The 22333-nt window shown below is 38.4% G+C and overlaps 1 protein-coding gene across 2 annotated transcripts in view; it reads right to left on the reverse strand.

Moving 5' to 3' along the window:
• ADAMTS19 (ADAM metallopeptidase with thrombospondin type 1 motif 19) overlaps positions 1-10423 on the reverse strand; it is a 163081-nt gene extending 152658 nt beyond the window's left edge. For both annotated transcript variants that reach the window (XM_068666760.1, XM_068666759.1), the window contains exons 1-2: positions 9951-10423; positions 8399-9009 (exon numbers count right to left, since the gene is read on the reverse strand). In XM_068666760.1, the coding sequence (XP_068522861.1) occupies positions 8399-9009; positions 9951-10035 (696 nt within the window). In that variant the 5' untranslated portion in view covers positions 10036-10423. The remainder of the gene's footprint in view (positions 1-8398; positions 9010-9950) is intronic.
• Between the last annotated feature and the right edge of the window lie 11910 nt (positions 10424-22333).

Consider the following 22333-nt stretch of genomic DNA (forward strand, 5'->3'; position numbering starts at 1 on the left):
ATAACAATCTCTTTTTTTTTTTTTTAAAGCTACACAGGAGATAGCATATTTCTCATTTCTAATCATGTCTTAGAAATGTATTACAAAGGATGTGTTTGTATGGAAACTAAGCAACTTAAGAGAACAGAGGGCTATTATGAGCAGGATTGGATCACAAATCAAACCTGTCTCAGGATGGAGTGATTACATGATTACAGGAGAGCTCTTAGAAAGAGAAAGGAATCATTACCACATGGTCTGCGGCATCTTGGCCCAACATCTCACATACCATGCCACAGCATTTAACATTAAAGGAAACAAAGATCTTTATAGTTCAAACATAGCCTTGGCCCAAATCAAAACTGATTTTCTAAACCTTGCTGTATTAACACTACTGTTCCTATGTTTAAAAGATTCATCCTTATTATCAATTAAGGCTTCTCAGATACACAAAACAAAATGCTGTTTCACCCAGAAAGGTAAATGTCAATAGCAGCAGGCTGTGGTCTCAGAACTCAAGAAGGAAAATAAACAAAGTTTTTAGTCCTTTATCTTTACATAGATCTTTGTTGGTTTGTATTTCTTAATGATGCTAAACAAACATTTAAAGTGATGCCATCTTCAGTTCTCATTTTCTTTATGGAAAAATAAAAATGAACAATATTTAGGAGCTCTGTTTATAATTAACTTGCTGCTCAGTTAGGATAAAGCAATGTTATAAATAGTGCTTTGATAGTACCTATACACCAGTTATTCCAGCTGGTCATAGTCACAGTCTTGGTTTTAATTTTCTATGGCTTCTCTACTTATTTCAGTTATTTTTCATTAGCTGTTCAAGGTGAGATTATATTGATGAGGTTTTAATAAAACAGAGATGTTAACCAACATAACAGGTACAGTTGTGCTGGAGGAAGGCAGATCACTAACCATGCCTAAGCAGCCTCACATGAACAACATTTTGAACTGCCATGTTGGGAGACCAGACTTCTGAGTGGCCTCTTCTCCTCTTTCCCATGGTCATGTTGCCATATACCTCCATGAGGAGCAAACCTGACTTAGATTCAACTTGTACATTGAAAGAAAGGGCCATCTTCCAGAAGCACCACCATCCTTCATCTGTTCTTCTACCACGTGCAGAAGTGCAAAACCCAAATTTTGGTCTAAGATTTCATTTTTCCAGGTTTGTTTCTGTTTTTCTGCAAAGAAACCTACTTTTGAAACAGATCAAAGCTATTTTCCATTCAGGGCTGACATCACCATACATGCCTTACCTAGTCCATCTATTTCTACTGATAACAAGTTTGGTATTGATTGTTTAATGATGTTTAAAACACAAATAAAACATCGCAAGTTAAAGTCAACTAAGCAAAGCTCTGGGACCCTGTGACCTCTCCATAACAGATAATCACAGAGTACCCTAATTCACAGAGCAATACTAGGCAAACTGTGTAAGTAATATTATAGCATTTTAAATAGGTAACTGAAAATATATATATTAAAAAAAAAAAAAAACACTAGTGATTTCTCACATCCTTTTGTCCTGAATTAGCCCTTTTTTTTTTTTTAATAAAGAGGGGATCTAAAACAATTATTTTCTAAATAATCTAAAAAATAATAATCTAAAAAAAAAAATAAACTAATAAACATAATTTATTGCATATATGTGTTATGTCTTTCATTTAAGAGTTCCAAGAAGCTGGATCTCTAGGGTGCAGTGTATACTGTATTTTATACTGGCAGCTTTCAGTACAATTTCATTTAATTTTATATATCCATTTTTAGGGCCAGTCCTCTTCAATGTCTTTATAAATGATTTGGATGTAGGACTAGAAGGTGTTTTGAGCAAATTTGCCGATGACACCAAACTTGGAGGAGTTGTGGACTCGGATGAGGGTGGAAAGGCCTCGCAGAGAGATCTGGACAGATTGGAGAGCTGGGCGATCACCAACCACATGAAGTTTAACAAAGGCAAGTGCCGGGTCCCGCACATGGGACGGGGCAACCCTGGCAATACATACAGACTGGGCGATGAGACGCTGGAGAGCAGCCCCGCAGAGGGGGATCTGGGGGTTGTGGTTTCCAGCAAGTTGAATATGAGCCAGGAGGGCCAACCATATCCTGGGATGCATCAAGCACAGCATTGCTAGTTGTTTGAGGGAACTGATTGTCCTGCTCTATTCTGCACTGGTCCAGCCTCACCTCGAGTACTGTGTGCAGTTCTGGGCACCACAGTACAAGAAGGACATTAAACTATTGGAGAGTATCCAGAGGAGGGCAACAAAGATGGTGAAGGGCCTAGAGGGGAAGACGTATGAGGAGTGGCTGAGGGCACTGGGACTGTTCAGCCTGGAGAAAAGGAGGCTGAGGGGGGACCTCATCACTGTCTACACCTTCCTCGCGAGAGCGAGTGGAGAAGCTAGTGACCTATCTGTAAACACCAGTGATAGGACCTGTGGGAATGATGTTAAGCTGAGGCAGGGGAAATTTAGGCTTGACATAAGGAAGAGGTTCTTCACCGAGAGGGTGGTTGCACATTGGAACAGGCTCCCCAGGGACGTAGTCATTGCACCAAGCCTGTCTGAATTTAAAAAGCGATTGGACTGTGCACTTAGTCATATGGTCTAAACTTTTGGGCAGACCTGTGTGGTGCCAGGAGTTGGACTTGATGGTCCTTATGGGTCCCTTCCAACTCAGGATATTCTATGATTCTATGATATCCTTTTTTTGCAATGTCAAACTTTAGCCCTTATGTATCAAATGGACCATGAATATTGATAATGATCTTTCTCTTTCCCTTTCTCTAAAAAATTATTAGCAATCTAGGACAATGGACATTTTATTTCGTTGCTGTCATTCCAGTACAATTTCATTCTGCTTGTTCTGAGACAATTTGCAAAGTCAAACTATTCTCAGTGGTTCAGCTTTGTAGAGACTCTATTAAGTGTCCTGAACTTAAGAGTCTCATGGGTTTAGAGTATCTTAAACATCTACGCCCAACAATGCACCTTCATGTGTCATTCTCCTGGTTTAAGTTAATACTACTCATCTTCAAAACACAATTTTTGTCAGAAGTAAAAATTGGATACATTTCATGTAATGGTTGTTCAGAACCTTATGAGGTACCAAATAAGTATTCCATAAGCTAACATGTCACGTAGGTTTTTGTTTTGCTTTGCTTTAATATCCTAATTTGTTTCAGGTTTATTGTAAAACAGGGCATTATCATCAAAACATGTTTGTTAACATGTCTTCATCCAATGATAGCTGGCATGTCTCTTCATGATGCAGAACTACTGACATCCACTTTTTTGCACTATTGCTATAGATAGTGCAGCTATAGTAAATCTGTGATTCCTTATCTATAATCGACTGACAAGATTTTGAAATATATGGTTTTGAAAGGCAATCAGGACTAAAAAAAAAAAAAAGAAAGCTGATAAACACCATACACTTTCTAGAAAATGAGCCCTTCCTTGGATTGGATTGGAGATATCGTATGACTCAATCCCACTCAACTCACTGGGAAAATGCACATTACATTCCATTGTAAACAGTATTTTGACATTAGCTCTTCAGAAGAGATTTAGATTACCGTAAATATACCCTTGTACATTTTGCATTCTTATCAGTGAAATTATTGAACCACACAGATGAATTTCAAAGCTTCTCCCTCATAAATTAACCCAATGTAGTTTAATATCTGTTCAGATAGATCTCCAAGCAAGTTCTGTTAGTGAACTCTAGGCACTCTAAGCACTGCAGTGAACAGCATAGCTGTATGGAGCTGCATTCTCCTGTCCCTCCTCTGTGTAATGTTTGCTCCTGTTTGCATTTCCTAACAGTCTAAGCATATTTCATCATTTTAAGTGTGACAGAGAAAAAAAAAAAAATAAAATTATTTCTCTACATAGCTGTTCTCTATTTATTGCAGACTGCTTCAGTTAAAGGAACAGGAAAAAAGGAAAAAAAAAGGAAAAGGGAAAAGAAGGGAAAAGGAAAAGGAAAAAAAGACACTGGTGAAATCTCCATTCATCACTTCCTTAGTACAGAGTACTATGTAAGCAATGCAGTGCTAAGAAACAATGGTATTAAATGTCTCTCTGAAATGAAAAAGTAGGTGATAAAGAACACATTTGTGGTATTTACAGCTGTCTTCTGGGAAATGTAGTGAGACTACCTCAACTCCCATGCTAGCAGCAAAGCAAATTGCTGGCAGAACCAGTAGCCAAATTTCTTAATTTTATGCCCACAGAAAGCTTCTGCTACAACATGCTCTAAAAGAATCACCAGTTGTAAGTTGATTTATATTACCAGTTAAAAATAAAACTGTTCAACAACATCTTTTTTTCTTATTTCATATATTATGGCAAAACACAAGCAAGCAGTGGAAACAACTATTTAAATAATTAATGGTCTGGTTCTGCAGTTCATCTCTTTCACAACAGCAGTCTCATTGGCATCAGCAGGACTGCTTGCATCCTGGTATTTGGCTAATGGTGAACAACAAGCAGGCAGTCAGCATACAGATGGAGAATTCTTGGAAACTTCTCCTTATTAATCTTCCCACAGCACCCGTACAAAGTACCACAGACCAAAACATACTCAGCAAATCCCATTGAGCTACAAAAGGATGTAAAAATTCCCAGGTGTTTTACCAAGGGGTTGGAAAGGGCTGTCAGCATAGATCACGCGAGCTCTGAGATTACACTGAGGTTACAGAATCAGAATCACAGAATGGTTTAGGTTGGAAGGGACCTTAAATACCATCCAGTTCCAACCTCCCTGCCATGGGCAGGGACAACTTCCACTCCACATTGAGCAACCAGGTTGCTCAATGCCCCATCCTGCCTGTCCTTTGTTGTTGTTTGTTTGTTTGGTGTTTTATTGTTGTTTTAGTTGTTTTTTAGTTTGAGTGTTATCATGTGATGGAGTTTCTTTGCACTCCATATGCATATCATCTTTAGTTTAATTAGAAAATATCCATCGTTTTATGTTTCCTTCATTTCACAAGACAGGCTGTCAGATGAAGCCAATGCTGACAAACAGAATTTGATTAGCAGTTATCTTTGGGTACAACTCTCATTTTCACTATAATAATATTGATAATAATATGTGAATAATCATATTCACAGGATTAACATATGTTACAATCCCCATTATTATCATCCCTCCACACTGCCTTTGACAAATAGCTCAAGGAAAAAAAAAAGGCAAAACAAAACAAACAAACAAACAAAAAATTATCACTGAAGCTTTCAATAGCTGTTAAGAACTATGGGGAGGCTTAATGTTGTGCTGTACCTTATATGCTTCACCCAACCTGCAACCAGTGAACTACTCAAAATACATCTAAATCCCACTCCAAGAGGAGAAGGTGCCTAAACTATCTGTAGGAGAATTCCTCTATCTTTCTGCCTAGAATAGGGGCAATTAGAGGTCCACAGACCTTTTTTATTACTCCGCAATCTCACTGGCATGTCAGGCCTCTCCATGCCTTACCCATGAAGCTGGAACCACCACTGACATCCCAACTGGGATGGCACCACAATTTTATCTGTTTGTTTTTTTTCCCTTTACTGAAGACACTGTACCTTTTCACAACACTAGCCCTACAGCAAAATTTCCCATCAGCTATGCATCTGCATCACCATGTATTATATCATGCCAAACCTTTTCTTTTGGCCTTTACTATTCTTCAGCCTTCCTCCTGTGTATCACAGTCACTGTCGTCTGTCAGTCTAGAGTTACTTTGCTTGCTAAATAAACAGATTCACTAAAAGGCTACTAGCTACAAAGCAGCAAAAAAAAGAAAAGTTGAAGTTTTGTTGTTAAAGACTGTATTTTACACTGAAAAGAAAAATTGATGAGTGGAATCTAAATGGCGTAATGTGTCTTATTGCTAACTTCTTTGGTTTTGCAAAGTGTATGCTAGTCTATCAATCCTAGTTCAAAGTTCGCAAGGTTTTGAAATGAGCATCCATGTAAGACATTCATACTACATTTTCTCTGAAATTTCATTATATTTAAAATGGAATTTAAATTGTAACAGAGGTAACCACAATAAAATACTTGTAGGATCAAGTTTCAATGGATTTTTATATCTTAAAACAAAAAAATGTAGTCTGAACTATTGCTTGGCTTTTCTTGCAGGGAAAGGGCTAAAGGAAGCAGCACAGAATATGCGATGTATGTATGATGTTTTTTCAAGACTCTTGGAAACTGAGCAACTCACATATGTAATGGAGCCCAAGCAATGACTGAATAAAGAATGACAAATAACTTAAGATTTGTTATGACAACTTTTACATAATAGCACTGTGCAAATTTTTAACTATGTGCCTGATGCAGCAACACTCAAGAAGAACTGCTGCTTAACCATTTCACTGCAAACAAGACTAGGCAGCTGACAATCACAACACTGGTCAACATCAGCAACAGTTCTCAATTTTATTTGAGATACATAGAATAGCATTTGTATTTCAGCTGCAGCTTTCTGAATGGGGAACATGATATGAGCATGTGCATGCTTAGACTGCTGGTAGGCTGAAAGTAATCTGGAAATCCCAGGAAAAATCTGAGTGATTCAAAAATCACTAACAGGACTCCTAGGGCACTGGGGTCTACTTAAACAATGAGCATCAGTTTATAAATTAAGTCAAGGGAATTACAGATACACAATGATGTACATCATTTTTGAGCAGACATTTGTGATAATTATTTCTTACTAACAATTTCTTTGCAAAAATTTTCTCCAGCCTAATTTTACCCACATGCAATGTAGAAGAAAGTAAAATTCTAACCAGAACAAGGAGTACAGAAGTCAAATGCTTTTGCAGAATATAAAAAGCCTTTATCTGATTGCTTCCAAATCACCCTCAGTTGACTTCCAATATTTTTCTCCACAATTAATTCTGCTACCATGATTTGGAAAATTTGACAAAACGTCAATAATTAGATGCCAACCACTTAGAGTTGTGTGAAACTTGGCGGTTTCACTTTGCAGGAGTGCAGGCAAATATTTTATTTGGTGTCAATCCATCTATGTTCCCTCTCCACCACTTTCAGTTTGGGTTTTGAGTTTTGAATAAGTCCAAACAGGCAAATGAATAGGCAGTCAAAATTTCCACATTTTACCTGGTCTCACTTCACAACCATGCAAATAAAAACCAAGCAGGCATATCTTCATGAATTAACAATGGAACAAGTTAGATGTTCAAGTTTGGAACGAAATACAAGAAATTATCTACCATGTGATTGTGGAGATTTACACCCAACCACCAAAAAAAAAATAAAATACAAGCAGGGTCATGACGACATTAACCCTCCCTAGTTCCATTACTCTTTGTATTCTATATTCTGTAAAGTGCTGCAGGCGTGTGTATTTATGATACTATATAAAGGCCCAAAATGAGAATAATAGTAATAATAATTGTTTTTGTTTTAAATCCTGCCAGCATTTTACATCATCCCAGCTGCTTTCTACTCTTTCCATCCACCCCCGAGTATCATGGGATTGCAGCTCACTGGATCACCACTGCTGTTGTCACTGTGCCCAATTCTGGTCTTTATCTGGTAAAAATCAGGAGTGATCTAACAGAAATTACAGCAGGTGAAATTTTCTTTCAAATAGGTGAGGTAAAGGCAAATGTTCCTGAAGGAAACGCTATTCAAAAGGTCTGTCTCTATTGACGTTTCTGTTGATAACATATTCATTGTGCACTTCAATTGAGAAAATGGAAGGAAGGGACGGTATGGAATCCCAAATCCAAGTAACTATGGGTACAACATGTGTGGAGAAGTTGTGGGGTACTGCAAAAAGGACAAAGGGATGAGAGAATTGAAAGAATGAAGATGAGAAGGCAGACATAAGATATTGGTAGAAATAGGAAAGACAGAAAAGCCTGAAATCTGAGATGTAGAAGATTAGGAGGGGGACAAAAATTAGAATGGTAACTTCTATATGGAATGAAAATGAGGAAAAAAAGTGTGATATATGTACTGAAGAAGAGATTATTATACTGGAAAAAAGGAAGGTGAGTGAACATGGCGGGTAATTACAGGTACACACTGAGGACCAAAATAGAATTAGGAATATAGATGAGAAAAGTTGAAGGAAAAGTAGCATTGGAATAAAAAAGAGATCAAATGAAAAAAGGCATGGAACTGAGAGAAAGAAGTTCATCTGTAAATGCAACAAAAAAGTCAAAACTTTACAGGCTAAAAGCAGAAGGATTTGAGAAAAGATTATGAATGGGTTAAAAAAATTATGAATAGCAAAATGGTCAAAAATAAGGACAAGTAGAGGTATGACCCAAGAGGATATGAAAGACCTCAGGAAAGAGTTGTGAGTGAAAAACAGATGGGAGATAATGCTAGGATGGAGACCTTGGTGCTGCCCCTGCATGCAAGGTCATCTTACCAATCCACCACAGGTGCTGAAGGAAGCGAAGGAGCCTGGGTAGCGAAGAACAGCACCGCTGTAGTAACAAGCTCTCTCAGGCTGCAGTTGTGCAGCACCAGGTGGGCTTTTGCCATCTCCCCCGAGCCGTTCCTCCACAGCAAAGCCAGGAGCCAGGAAGCGGCTGTCCCTCTTGAGCAGCAGGTAGAGCTCCCGAGCAAAGGCCGGGATCCTCAGCAGCACTTCATCTCCATCCTCTGCTGGAGGTGGTGGTGGTGGGGATGGTGCTGGTGGCAACTGAGAGGCAGCACCAGACCCCTGGGGCAGGGGGGACCAGTGGTAAAACTCCTGAGACTCATACTCATCCTCGGTGTCCTCTTCTTCTGCTGCCTCCCCTGCAGCCTGCCCTTGCCCCTCCACCGAGGAGGAGATGGAGCGCACTTCCCGAGAGCTGCCTGCCACCGGGCTGGGTGTGATGGGGGCGTTGGGGGTGCTGTTCCGGTTCCCGCAGTTGGGGTCAGCGCTGCAGCCACCCCCTCCACCACTGCCTCCCGCTGGCTCCTGCTGGCCCCTGCTCCAGAGTGCAGGAAAGACAATTTCCCACTCCTCAGAGTCTTCCGAAGCATGGAGACCTGTGGGAAAGCCAGCAGAGTCTTTAAATGAGTAGGGCACCCAGCTGCACACAGTGCCAGCCAGAAACCTGCACTATGCCTCACGACACGCTCCTTTGGGTTCCTAGCCCACCAAGCACACCACCCAAAACACAATGGGCTCTGTTTGGCCCTTCCGTCCTGACCTTAGCAGACAGGCTAGATGCTAGACGTCCCTGTGCCTGTTCAGGGCGATCTGGCACAGAGCACTGTCCTGGTTAACACAGAGAGAGATGGCACTCAAACTGGGCAGAAGGTGTGTTTGTCCCAACAGCTGGGTATGTTCTTTGGAGCCACCATCTCCACTCAATAAGTTGCACAAAACCTTCTTCATTTAGACAGAAAAGTGGCAACTTTTCCTTTTCCACGGAGCTCAGATATATATATAAGGGAAAAGTTGAGCAAAAAAATAAATAAATAAATAAATTTGAAAATGTCAACCTTGTTCTCAGCACGTTCCGTAAAACCCGCCGATTTCAAAAATGTAGCCAAATTCACACTCTCCTCAGCTACACGCTTGCAAGTGCACGTACAAGTGGCAGACGCGTGCACACGCAGCATCACCGGCACTGTAACCAAACTCAGATACCACGAACGATGCCTGTGCACTACGCACACCATTATCACAATTTAACCAAAACTCGCGCCGTACTTCTGTTATATAATAGCGCACACAGCCCGTATCAGCCTGAGACACCGGGCGGCTTTACGCGCATCCCCAGGCGTTCGGCAAGCCGCACGACGATGACAGGGCTGCTGCTGGAAACCCGCGTCTCCCGCGCGGTGGGCGACCGCCGCTCGCACGGGACGGGCGCTGCCGCTCGGGCGCCCAGCAGCGGGCAGGCACCAGCGGCTACCGGCACCGGGAGCTACCGGCGGCCGGCCCGGGGCTCGTCCCCGCGGAGCGGAAGGCGCGCACTTACCTGCGGCCAGCCCGCTTGACAGCACGCACAGCTGGTAGAAAACGCAGCAGACGCGGCTCAGGCGCATCCTCCCGCCCGTCCCCATCGGCCCCGCTGCCGGCGGGGCGCCGCGGGCCGGGCCGGGCCGGGCCGGGCCGGGCAAGGCAGGGCAGGGCAGGGCAGGGCAGGGCAGGGCAGGGCAGGGCCGGGGGGCGAGCGCGGAGCCCCGCGAAACCCCGCGAAGCGCGGCCACCTGGGCGCCGCGGCACGGGCAGCGCGGGATGCGCAGCACCCGCGGCGCGTCCCCGCCTGTGCCTGCGCGCGCGCGCCCGTGTGCGCGCGTCGGCGCGGGAGGGAGCGAGGCAGGGAGGCAGGGAGGCAGCGAGCGCAGGCAGCGCGGCCCCTGCGCGCACACAGCGCCCGGCGGCGGGCGGGCAGCTGCGCCCCGGCGGCGGCGGCGGCGACCGCGCTGCCCCCGCCCGCCGCTCGCCCCCACGGGGCGGGACGCGACGGGACCCGGCCCGCACCGCCCCGGCACGGCCCCGCCCCGCCCCGCCCGGGAGGGCACCCGGCGCCGAACCCCCCCGGCCGGGCGGCTCCGCGGGCACCGGGACGGGGGGGGAACCCCGGAGCCTCCCGCAGCCCCGGCGGGTGCGGGACGCCCACCTCCCGGCTGCGCGCTTCGCACCCAGCCCGCCTGCGGGCTGTGCCTCCGCTCGGGAATGGCGGAGAATCGCCGTTCCCAACCTATTTTTTATTTTATTTTATTTTATTTTATTTTATTTTATTTTATTTTATTTTATTTTATTTTATTTTATTTTATTTTATTTTATTTTATTTTATTTTATTTTATTTTATTTTATTTTATTTTATTTTATTTTATTTTATTTTATTTTATTATTTCACTGTATTTACATCACATTATTTTATATTATTATATATATGTATGTATATATTATATGTATGTGTGTATATATATCTGTATATATACATATATATATATGCATACATGTTTTTGTACTTCTCTTCTAAACTCCTTTTGCCCCCACGACATAGCCATACAGGGAAGCCCAACCCTTCCCACCCCAACCCTAGTCAGCAGAGGAGCGATTAAATGAGGAGGCGAGCAAAATCTTTAAACGCACATCTAACATCAGCATGAGCTGCAGAAGCAACAGGTAAACAGCTCCCTTTATAAGCCTGATCTCTTATCATAACTTCTGCTGCTTTACCTACTGTTGGTGGTGTCAAAGGTGACTAATTTGCCTTAGGGGAAAGCAGAGCACTCTACAGTGAAGAAGAAAGCCATCTGTGCTGTTAAGGGCAAGCTATGAAGTTGCAAGAATTCCTCCTAAAAGTTAGATGTTTAAAATGAAAAGGAAAACAAACAAAAATCACATGTTTGGGCTCCAAATAAAAAACACATTTAGACTCCACGGAAGCCAAATGCATCTGGGGTTTGCACTCTGCTGTCTTCAATAGCTGCTTGAAACCTGTACGGCATGGGTATGTATTTTCAGCTACCTCCAAATACTATTTTTGATTAGCTGTTTGATTTTGTGGGAAACAAGTTACCATAGAATGGTCCTTTTATGGCAACTGAGCAAATTTACAGTGAGCAAAATCAGAAAAGCTTTGGAAAAAAAAAATAACATTTACCCTAACCATTTAGAAGAGAGGAGTTTTTCAGAGTCTGCAAACCAGTATTTGTCAGATAATTAGATTAACTTTAAAATCCATGTTAACTGATGCTTTGTTTCCCAAGTAAATAACCACATACATGCTAATTTACATTGTAATTAGTTAATAGGCCCTATACTGCAAATTTTCCACTACCAAAACCCTCTTTACAACTGTTTAGTGAATACTGTAAGATATGGCTTATAAACTCCTATGCAAATACTATGTCTGATTGTGTTTAAAAATAAATAAATAAATAAATACAGAAGATACAGAAATACACTGAGAAAATCTTAAAGTGCATACAGTTGCTTCACAAAAGATTTTAAAGGACAACCATCAGGAATAGGTAAAAAAAGATATCTCATGTGTATGCACATTTTTAAATTGTGAATTTAGCTTGTTTTCATTCTGCTGAAGTTTGTCCCTTTGGACCAAATTCTGCTTCTATTATTTACATATACAGTCTTGCTAAAAAGACAACTACTTTTGTCAGTAAAGTAGGCAGAATTTGGCCCTTTCAACACAAGCGACAGGGGGTAAAGAGACTGTAAGAAGCCAATTGAGAAAGACTTTAATATATTTGACTTTATCACCAGTCAAAAAAAAACAAAAAACAAAAACAAAAAAACTTTCCAAGTCAGGCTCTAAATAAGAATACAATGCAAGCTAAAGTCAACATTTGGAGCTGCAACAAATTTCTGTAGCACATTTTATGTTTACTTTTTATCGTTTCAATAGTTAAAGTAAAAATATAGGGGGAAGTTCCCTATGTTTAACTTTGGGGAAAGTGCACTATAAAACAGAGCCCCTACTGGTGTTCATTAGTTCTAACAAAGAGTCTGGTCATAGGTTAATACTGGTAGACGGTATTGTAGCCCACATGCTAACTGTCGTCACTGTGAGACCAGTGCAGAGAAGTCTAAAAGAATAACAATTAAAAGAACAAAACAATGGTTTCATACTGCATTTATGTTGCAGAGAATAATATTGTATCCACATGTACCATACAAAAGGCATTTTATTTTGTTAATCACAAAGCTACCAAAACTCTTTGCAAAATAATTTTTATTTTACAGAATATATTACATGCTGGCTAGAATTAACTCAGCATTTGTAAAATTAGACAAAATACTACCTTCAAACTCAGTACAGAGCAACTCAGAAAGATACATTTAGTTTCCTCCAGCAGATCCCTAAAACTCCATATCTGAAAGATTCAGGCATGCTGGCATTCTGAGAGACTTACGGAGTATTGCAAATACATAGAGAACGTGTTGATTTGTAAAGTATAACAATGATCCAGACCATCTCACTAACATTGGAAAAAAATTGCAGAAAATGAGGTAAAGCATATGTACTTGTCAGTCCTTCCTGATTGAGATAAATCAGCCTAATTCTGTTGAAATCAATGAAGATTTGGCAATTTCTTCTCCTTCAGTCCTCCATGGCAGTAAACTTGCAGAATTGCACTGTCAGTCTCTTTGGGACTGGCAAGGCAACAGCCCCCTCAGGCCCCACCAGAGGCTGAGGAGTCCTTTCCTCACTGTGCCACAATCATTCATGATTGAAACCCAATCTCTGGTGACATCACATAGGCACCTTGAGCCAACTTTTGGAACCATGAATCTTTTTCTTCATCTTTCACAAACTAGCTTTATTTGAATCTGTGCTGCAGTTACTCTCTTACCTTTGTCTGAATCATGTTAGCAAGGGCAAAATTTTCCCCAGCTCGTACTGAATCTGTTTCAGTGATTTAATTCTAGGGATTAAGATAAGTATGGGCAAATCATACTTGAAATGTCAGCTTCTAGAAGTATTGACACCACTGTCAGTCAGAGACTTTCTTTGGTTTGTTCTGTGTTTTTGTTGTTGTTGTTTGTTTGTTTGTTTGTTTTGGTTTTGTTTGTTTGTTTGTTTTATTCTTTATTTAATTATCTAACTGTAAAGGCTATCAAGCTTATACACACAAAAATGATTTAAAATTACCTCAGCTTTACAATAAATACAAGATTGCCTCAAGTAATTGTTACCAAAAAATCCCAAAACCTTTAATCCTCTTCACAAGGAAATAGTTGTTAATTATTTGTGCATATGCTTTATATATATGTGATTGATGATATCATTGATTATGTTTTTTAAATCTTGGAGTACATTTGTTTCAAATTTTTGCAACTTAACAAAATATGCTAGATCAATGGGAAAAAAAAACTACTCTGTTTTGAATGGTGCTTACTACCTTAAGGCCATATATCGTATGACCATTCAGATTAGAAACAGAAACTCACATCTTCCTGTTTCTAGGGTGCTTTGCAAATGTTATCTCAGTATAAATAAACTTATGACAAATGCAGATTGAACATTTTTTTTTAGCTACAAGAGTTATGTGAATTAACGCAATTTTTCTCCACTTAAGAGTAAATGATTTTTTTTTTCTTTTCATTTTAGAAAATATTGTACTGTGTATCTTTTGAACTGAACAGTGGATTTCCATCGCCTGTTAGCTCATGGACGCTGAATGTTTAGTTTGTAATTCTATACTGTTATTTACATGCTCAAAATGAAGGGTTTATTTAAAATGTATGTATTTAAAACCACTTCAAACAACTTCTCTTCAGCAGATCTTCCTTCAGAGCAAATCTCACAGTTGTATCTCAACTCAGTGTTATGATCAGATGACCTATGGCGTAAGATCTGTGTTGAACTATTGTGAGCTTAATACCTTTACTAGTTTAGAGCGCAAAAACTTTAAAAGTGCAAAGCTAAGCTCATAGCAGTTCTCTGCTACTATGTTGCTCCACCAATTCATATGATCCTAAAGAGTTTAGGTAATTCAGCAAAATTTACTCTAAGTCACAGTCACTACACTGTGACTTATTTCACAAAGTCATATTGTAAAATCGATCCAGACCTTTGTGGGTGGTACATATAAGTAAAAATACACTTACAGCTCACTATTTGTATAGAATGTTTGGCAGAGTCATCATTTAACCAGATGAGACTCTCACAACTCCTTGTATTGTTTCCTTTCACTTTGGTAACTTTTTTTCTCAGAAAAGCTGATGCTTGGCACTGACATTTTGACAGATAGCTCAGTCTGCAGTGAGAAGGATGCCAAAGTACTCAAGTTGAAGCCACTTAAAAAAAAAAAAAAAAAAAAGCTTAAAAAAATATACCAAGGCGTTCTCTATGAACCTGAGTCCTATACAACTTCCACGGCTAAAATGTCCCACAAAGAGCATCCGTGAATCTCTAAACTGGAAATAATATGTCACGCAAATATATCACTTGATCAGTAATGGGGCTAATTTAGAATGATCATCATTTTTGGAACATCTTAAAAGAATAGGGCTTCAAATTTGAAACCTTCAGATCAGAAAGGACCTGAGAAAACTATTTGGAGAAAACTATTACTAAACTATTACTATACAGAAGCTTTTTTATAGGAGGCTGTAATCAGACCTCTCCCTCCTGAACATTAAAAAAAAAAAAAAGCCAATACAAGAAATAACAAAATATTAAGGTATTAATATTTAATTTCTTTAAATATATTAAGAAAAAATAAAAAAGAATACAGATTACCTCCTGCAAATTTAAACCTATGCTTGTGAGTACTGACCAATTTAGTAAAATTTCTTTTGTACATAAAAGATGTCAGAGCTCTGCTTGATTTATTTCAATATAAAAAGGAAATCCATCAACTTCCTGAGCTTTTCTTCATATTCCAACAACTCACAAAGAAAATGTTTTTGCAGGATTTTCAAGATCATGAAAAGAATGTTCTTGTGAGTTTCTTCCTGATTAAAAAGATAGGAAGGGACAGCTTAATTTGCATTTAAGTAGATAGCTGAGAATTGTGAACAAACAAACTGTCAAAGATATACCTGTCATCAGAGAAAAGGTGAAAATAGCCATTCAGAACCTTGTGTGGCTTTAGGAATCTCATAAAAAATATTTCCATTGTCAGTAAAAGCACGCTTAGTTTGATTCTGAAACAAATTTCTTGTTTTAAAGAGTTAGGTGGAAGATGATATAAAATGCAACACGGGCATAATAATAATAAAAAATTATTAGTAACAGGTTAACTTATCACAGAATCACAGAATTGAAGGGGTTGGAAGGGACCTCTAAAGATCATCAGGTTCAACCCCCCTGACAAAGCTATCTATCCTTTATACTTCTGTCCTTCATAATTTCCAAACTCAAAATCATTCTAAGGGTATATTTGATATAGCCTCTAGTTTTTAAGAGCTCTAAAGATCTTCTTTTGACTCAGATCTTCAGTAAGAATTAAGGTTCCAACACTTCCATGATTTTTATGCATACCTGAATTTAAATGAAAATTACTTTTAAGGCCAGTGCCTGGAAGCTTAAAGTTGTATTATAGGTGCTCTTGCAATCTTGTTCCAGTCTTTATAGAACACTGCCTGTATTCAACACCATGTGCATTTTATGATCAAAAGCAATGTATTGCTTTCACTATCATAGTGCATGAAAGAAATACATTAGCACAGACTACTTAAGAAGAATATGTTCATAGTAGCCATTAACACTCTGCATGGTTCTTCTTGACAAATACATTTAAAAATAATGAAGGATATCTAAAAATAAGCAAGTCTGAAATACTCTTTACAGTTTTAGCATTATTTGTTACTGTATATAATACCTGTAAATATTAGCTAATAGGACAGAGTAGATTAATTGCATTATCATTTATTTATAAAGAGAAAAGTTCTTAGCTCTTCTTTCATTCTTTCTGTTCTGTCAGAGCGGTAATAATAAGGAATAGCTTGAAAGCCATTCATTCTCATAATGGAAGGAAGTCTCTCTTTGAAATAAATGTTGGAACTAAAAATTCTGCCAAGTTGTAAGAGCAAGTTAGAAGATCAAGGAAATTTTGAATGATCAAAAATTGTGGAAAATCTGCTTCCTGCAGGAAAATTATCCCATAAGGAACTATAGTGTTCATTTTTAAAGAATTTGTAGCCCCTCCTAATTTATGTCAGAAACAAAGGAACTTAGCTAGGCTACTTCATCCTCTCCCTACCTGCATGTCCCACATAAAAATGAGGTGGGGGCTGCTGAATACAAACTGTACAATGAAGGATGGCAAGATCTATAGACATCTGCATCTGAGTTTCAAATTCTGTGGCATGTATGGTCAAACCAGAATAATTAACAAATTCATTAGATTATTTGTGAATGTTAGGTAAAAGTCTGCTGTGTTTAATCTAGCAAGCTTGAAAGATTTAGTCATCCGTAGTTAACCCAACCCCACTAGGCAACCAGTCTGTTTCAGAATTTATTCTAATTTTACACACACGAAGAATTATAGGGAGAGATAAAAAAATCCTGTGTGTATCTTACATGCACAGTTTAAAAGGTTGAGTAGTACAAATGTAATTCATTTATATTAGTGTAGCTTATGATATATAACTATTATATTTAATTTATTTAATTATTTATGCCAAGAAATCGGTATAATTGAAAAGCATATAAACTTGAAAAATTTCATTGCATTGCAAGAATGGGAGTGTTAATATATAAGAGAAGAATATGAAAAGCAGCATAGGCAAGCCCTGTATAATATAATATACGGCTCCAAGAAAAGTTTAAAAAAATGAATGTGTTTTAGATATTCTGGGAATTAAATTGCTCTGTGGTCTTCAGCGTGTCACTATAGAAGCACTACTATTTTTATTATGTAAGAAAACATTTTATGGTATTAACTCAAGCAGAGAAAAAGACAAGAGTAAGGGGAATGGATCCAGGATGAGGAGAAGCCAATATACAAGTGTTTTAAAGCTGACTAAGATAACAGAATCAAAGAAAACAGAAGTGGGTAAAGAGAAGATAATGAGATGCTGCTTCAAAAGCTGCAAGTAAATCAAAGGAAGTGTTCCATGCAACATTTTATTTCCGTACTGTTTTGCAAGGTAAGACATATAAATAGCCTTATTTTCTGAAAGCTGTGTTTCTTCTGTATAGATTTAAAGCAAGCATGCAAAAGCATAGATGAACAAAGATAATCACTGATTTCTAGACATCCTTCTTCAATGTGTCACCTAGCTGCAAGCACTAAAGAGATCATGAAGCTTATAGAAATTAATTTAACTAACCTCCAGGTCATTATTCATTTAAGTGACATTGCGGATATCCTATTTGCACTTTTCCCCGCCTCAGGAGAGAAAGACTTCATTATATATACCAGATAAAAAACAAACATTGTAGAAATGATTTATTTTTTCCTATCTAAAGGATTTATTCATAAGAACTGTTATGTGGTAGCCTGCTGAACAGGCTGCCTTGCTCTTTTAGCCTCTGTAACTGGGAAACCCATTAAGACCACATGAGTTGTCAAAGCATATGGTATGTTACATACTATATGAATACTATCCACAGACACTTGCTCTGAAGGCAGGCCAATGGCCAACAGTGGCACCAGGAGACCAGCTAAAGTATAGAGAAATCATGGTGACAGAACATAAAACACAAGTTGTGCAAGACCCCTGTTAAACAAGTAAAAAGCCAAGGGTACATGGCTAAAGGGTTTCCAAGCTACTCTTTAGTAGCTTGCGTTGAAGTGGTGGAAAAAAAAACGACATAATAAGAGATGTTTTTAGTTTTACTCTTCAGCTCCTATCTGCTCCTCCCTCTCCATCTTATTACACTGGGACATAAAAGAATAAAAGCACAGAAGCTGATGTACTTCAATGAGGTTGGTGAGTAGAAATAAACAAATTGTCAAGCTGCAAAATGCTCATCATGAGCCAAAGCCAGGAAGCATCAGTCAACAAAGAGCTCAAAGATTTCCATCGTAGAGGGTCATTAGTTCCTGTTAGCAGAGCACCCTGAAGATGAGAAGTGCATTATGTCACCATTGCCCAAAAGGCTGTGTTGCCTGGTAAAATCTAAACTGCATCGTAGTTAGCAAGGTTGGTGTCAATGTAACTTTGTTAGAGACAACATCTTAACCACAGAATGTATATTTCCCTTACCCTTGTATATTTCCCTGCTTACCCTATTTCTGGTTTTCATTTCATTGCTGCTCATTGCTGCATTAGGTCTGGTTTTGGATTCTCAGTTGCGTATCACTGGCAACTTGTCAACTGATCCAGCTGCACTCTTTTTCAATGAAATATTGTCATTGCAGGTATTTAGGGTCCAGAACTCCCTTCATGAGGGATGTCCCCCGGGACAGCTCTTCCTTCATGAAATAATTTTTGTGAACATCCATGAAGTGAAAATAAGTTTATTATTATAGCAATGAAAATTCTGACCCACAGAGAGACCTAATTTTCATATAATATTTCCGTGCTTCGTTTCCTTACCATACGGCTTCCTACACAAGAAACAGTCATAATGCCAGTGTCTATCTGGCAGTTGCTTATCTAATCAGTCGGGATATATGAAACCTCTGTTATGGTAAAAAACTTGCTCTCCAAGTGATTAGTTCCAGCATTAAACTATCATAACTGTTACAAAGTCTATTTTTTCCTTAGGTCTGATATTATTTTTTGAAACTATTACTTCATTAGTTTAAGACAAGAAGAAAATTTGTTTCCTTGTTTATCTTTTCAGCAGCAGTCTGTCATGCACTGCTCTTCAGGGTTTTCTCTGCCCAACAGACCCAACACATCTTTTCAGTCTTTTCCCACTGGACATGCTTCTATACTCATGTTTTCTAGACCTCTTCTTGCCATTGTTGCTGTTCCCTGTACTCTCTCAAACTAGCCCACATCTTTCTGAAAATACAATTAGCCAAAACAGCTTCTAGCTGTAGCTCTTCCATTTCTCAGTAAGTGAGAACAAATATTACTCAGTGGATTTTGAAAGCGTTAGTCTAGTCTGTAATGCCTTTAGGGATGCTTTGGTCTCCCCTTCATGTCTGAAATCAAAATATGACTTTCTGTTTGTGGAGTAAGTACTAATAAAGTCTTGGTATTACAGACAAATTAGTTTGTTGTTGTTTTCATTTTTGTCTTTTTTTTTTTTCCTTTTGTTTGGTTTGCAACAAAATGCAAACTCACTTAGGTATCTTACCATCAGAAGCAGAGATACAGAAATATAAATTAGACAGAATTGCAGCTGCTGATTGAAAAACACAGGACCTTTGCAAGTGCAAATGTGAATTAAATGTGACTTGAAACCTATTTAGCTTGTTCTACAAAGTTGTTCATAAATAGAATATTGCTTTAAATGAATAATAGTTTTAATAAATATATTATTATATTAATATATATTATTTAATAATATATTATATTAATAAATAACTATTGTGCCTATCTGTCCTGTACTCTTTTTTTTTTTAGATATGCATTACATGTATAATTTGTCTTCTTGCAGTTACCTAGAAAAGGTGGCTATTTACACAATACAGATGAGATAATGTTGTTTTGTTTTTGCCTCAGGAAAACTGTGTTTGATATCTGCACATTGGTGACAAAGCAGCTCACTCTTCATAACGTAGTGAGATTTCTTTGTACATTGCTTATGTTTTTAACCCTCAATCATCAGTCTGCAGATATTGGCAGAAATAATTGCTTTGATTTTTAGAAATAAAGATGTAGATACTGCTTCTGCAAAAGTTTTCCAAATGTTACACTGGGCCAGATAAATCACTTTTTGCAAAGCAATGAGGAATCTGGAAGAGGACGATCAGGGAGTGTCTATAATACAACCTATGAGTTAACAAAATTCAGTTTACTAAAGATTAGATTTGGGAGTATTGCTGAGGATGTTTGGTTAGATAGCTTCCTTCTTTGTAGCCAAGTGTTCCTGCCTAAATGGCCTCTTGCACCTTCAGCTACAGCAATGGCGGCTGTGAACACAAGTTACATGGGTAGGACTCTTACCATTTAATCAAACTCTTAAATTCATTTTTAAACCAGTGGTTCCTCAGGAAAAATAAAATAAAATAAAATAAAATAAAATAAAATAAAATAAAATAAAATAAAATAAAATAAAATAAAATAAAATAAAATAAAATAAAATAAAATAAAATAAAATAAAATAAAATAAAATAAAATAAAATAATAAAATAAATAAAATAAAACAACAACAACAACAAAATGAGTTAAGGCTTAATTTAGTGATTGCAAATAGAAGGGAAATATGGTTGTTTATGGTCCATATGCAACCAAGTACCTATCACTGATGTTTCACAGTCTGTCTAAAGGCTTAATTTACAACTCTTTTCCACTTCATATTTGTACTAGGCTAAATTGATTTTTTTTTTCCTTTTTTACCTCCAGCTGTGAAGTTTAGAGTCCTTTATGCTTCAATAACCAAGAAACATGCATGTCCTTATATTCTAGGAGGATCATATAGTTTATACACTCCTTTAGTCTGTGCATGAGAAAAAAACAGATGAAGGCACAGCAAAAGCAAACAGGGATATGGTTTGATTGCAGGAAATTATGTGGAAATTGGCCAAATAAGCAAGCTCTTCCTCTAACTGTCCCTCTTGGCCTATGAAATGGTCATCTCAGTTGTGGAAATACGCCAAATGAGCAAGTTGTTCCTTCTGTTCTCCCTTTTGGCCTATGAAAAAAAATAGTGAGAAGGACCACTGCCTCTTAAAAAATCATAATAATATTTAGAGGGCAAAGCCTTCCTCCCCTTTTCTGTACTGCAAACAATTTTGTTGCAAATGATTCAGTCCCTAGCACACAGGAGAGCAGCTGCGTTTGTTGAACCTGCATGAATGGGCAGTTCGGATCTGGCTGGCAGTGGAGTGTCATTTTGCCCATATTAACACATCATAATTTTTCCCTGCTAACTTTTCTTCATTTCTTGAATACATGCCAGTATGCAAAATCAAGTGTCTCTTCTGTTAAGAACTGTGATTCATAAATACAAGCAAAGTTGATGAATGAATGAGGAGACAGTTTAAAATGGAGAGAGAGAGAGAGAGAGAGAGAGAGCGTCATTTTCCCTTTAATGGTTCTGAAAACTGCAAGGTTCCTGCAGTGGTTCTCTGACACAACCAGCTCCCAGCTTGAATTCCACCAAAGTTTTGATCCTGGTCTAGGAAACTATAAAGCATGCAATTTTAAGGCAGTTAAGGTATCATGTCAAACTTTTGCAAACTGTCTTCTAAAGCAGAGTTTCAGTTAAAGGAGAAACACCCATTAAATGATTGGTTCTTCCACATGAATGCCTCTTTCATCTTTTAAACGACTGATTCAAAATCTATAGCAGTAGCTTGAATAATTTGATTTCCTACCATCCATCAGTAGTTTATATATTGTTTAAGAAGAACAAATGCTGTCATTGATTTAAACAAATAAATATGGCAATCATAGTACCCCAGCAACAGATATTAAAGCTCTAGGGATTTGGAGGCTTTCTCTTAAATGAAGACGATGATGACGATGATGATGATAAAAATCTATTTTTCTGAATATTAAAACATGAGTTGTCTGTTTTAACAGTTCAGTGGACAGTCTGATCAATTGATCAATTAAAATTGATCAATTTTAATGAAACTGATCAATTTCTGTTCCTCAGAGCTTTAGGTTGAAGTTGAATAAAAGTGATCATGATACCTTTATTACCCTTTCATTTTCTATTTGATCTTTTCAATAGATTTTCTTACATATGTATTTAATTAAGAAAATGAATGTTTATCTATAGATTCAGAAATAAAGAAGCAAGCAAACAGTGATTGTAAGGAAAAATCTGCTATATTATATCAATTTTTTTAATCAATGTAAATCATA

Source organism: Anas acuta, chromosome Z (assembly GCF_963932015.1).
Source record: "Anas acuta chromosome Z, bAnaAcu1.1, whole genome shotgun sequence".
Taxonomy (NCBI): Eukaryota; Metazoa; Chordata; class Aves; order Anseriformes; family Anatidae; genus Anas; species Anas acuta.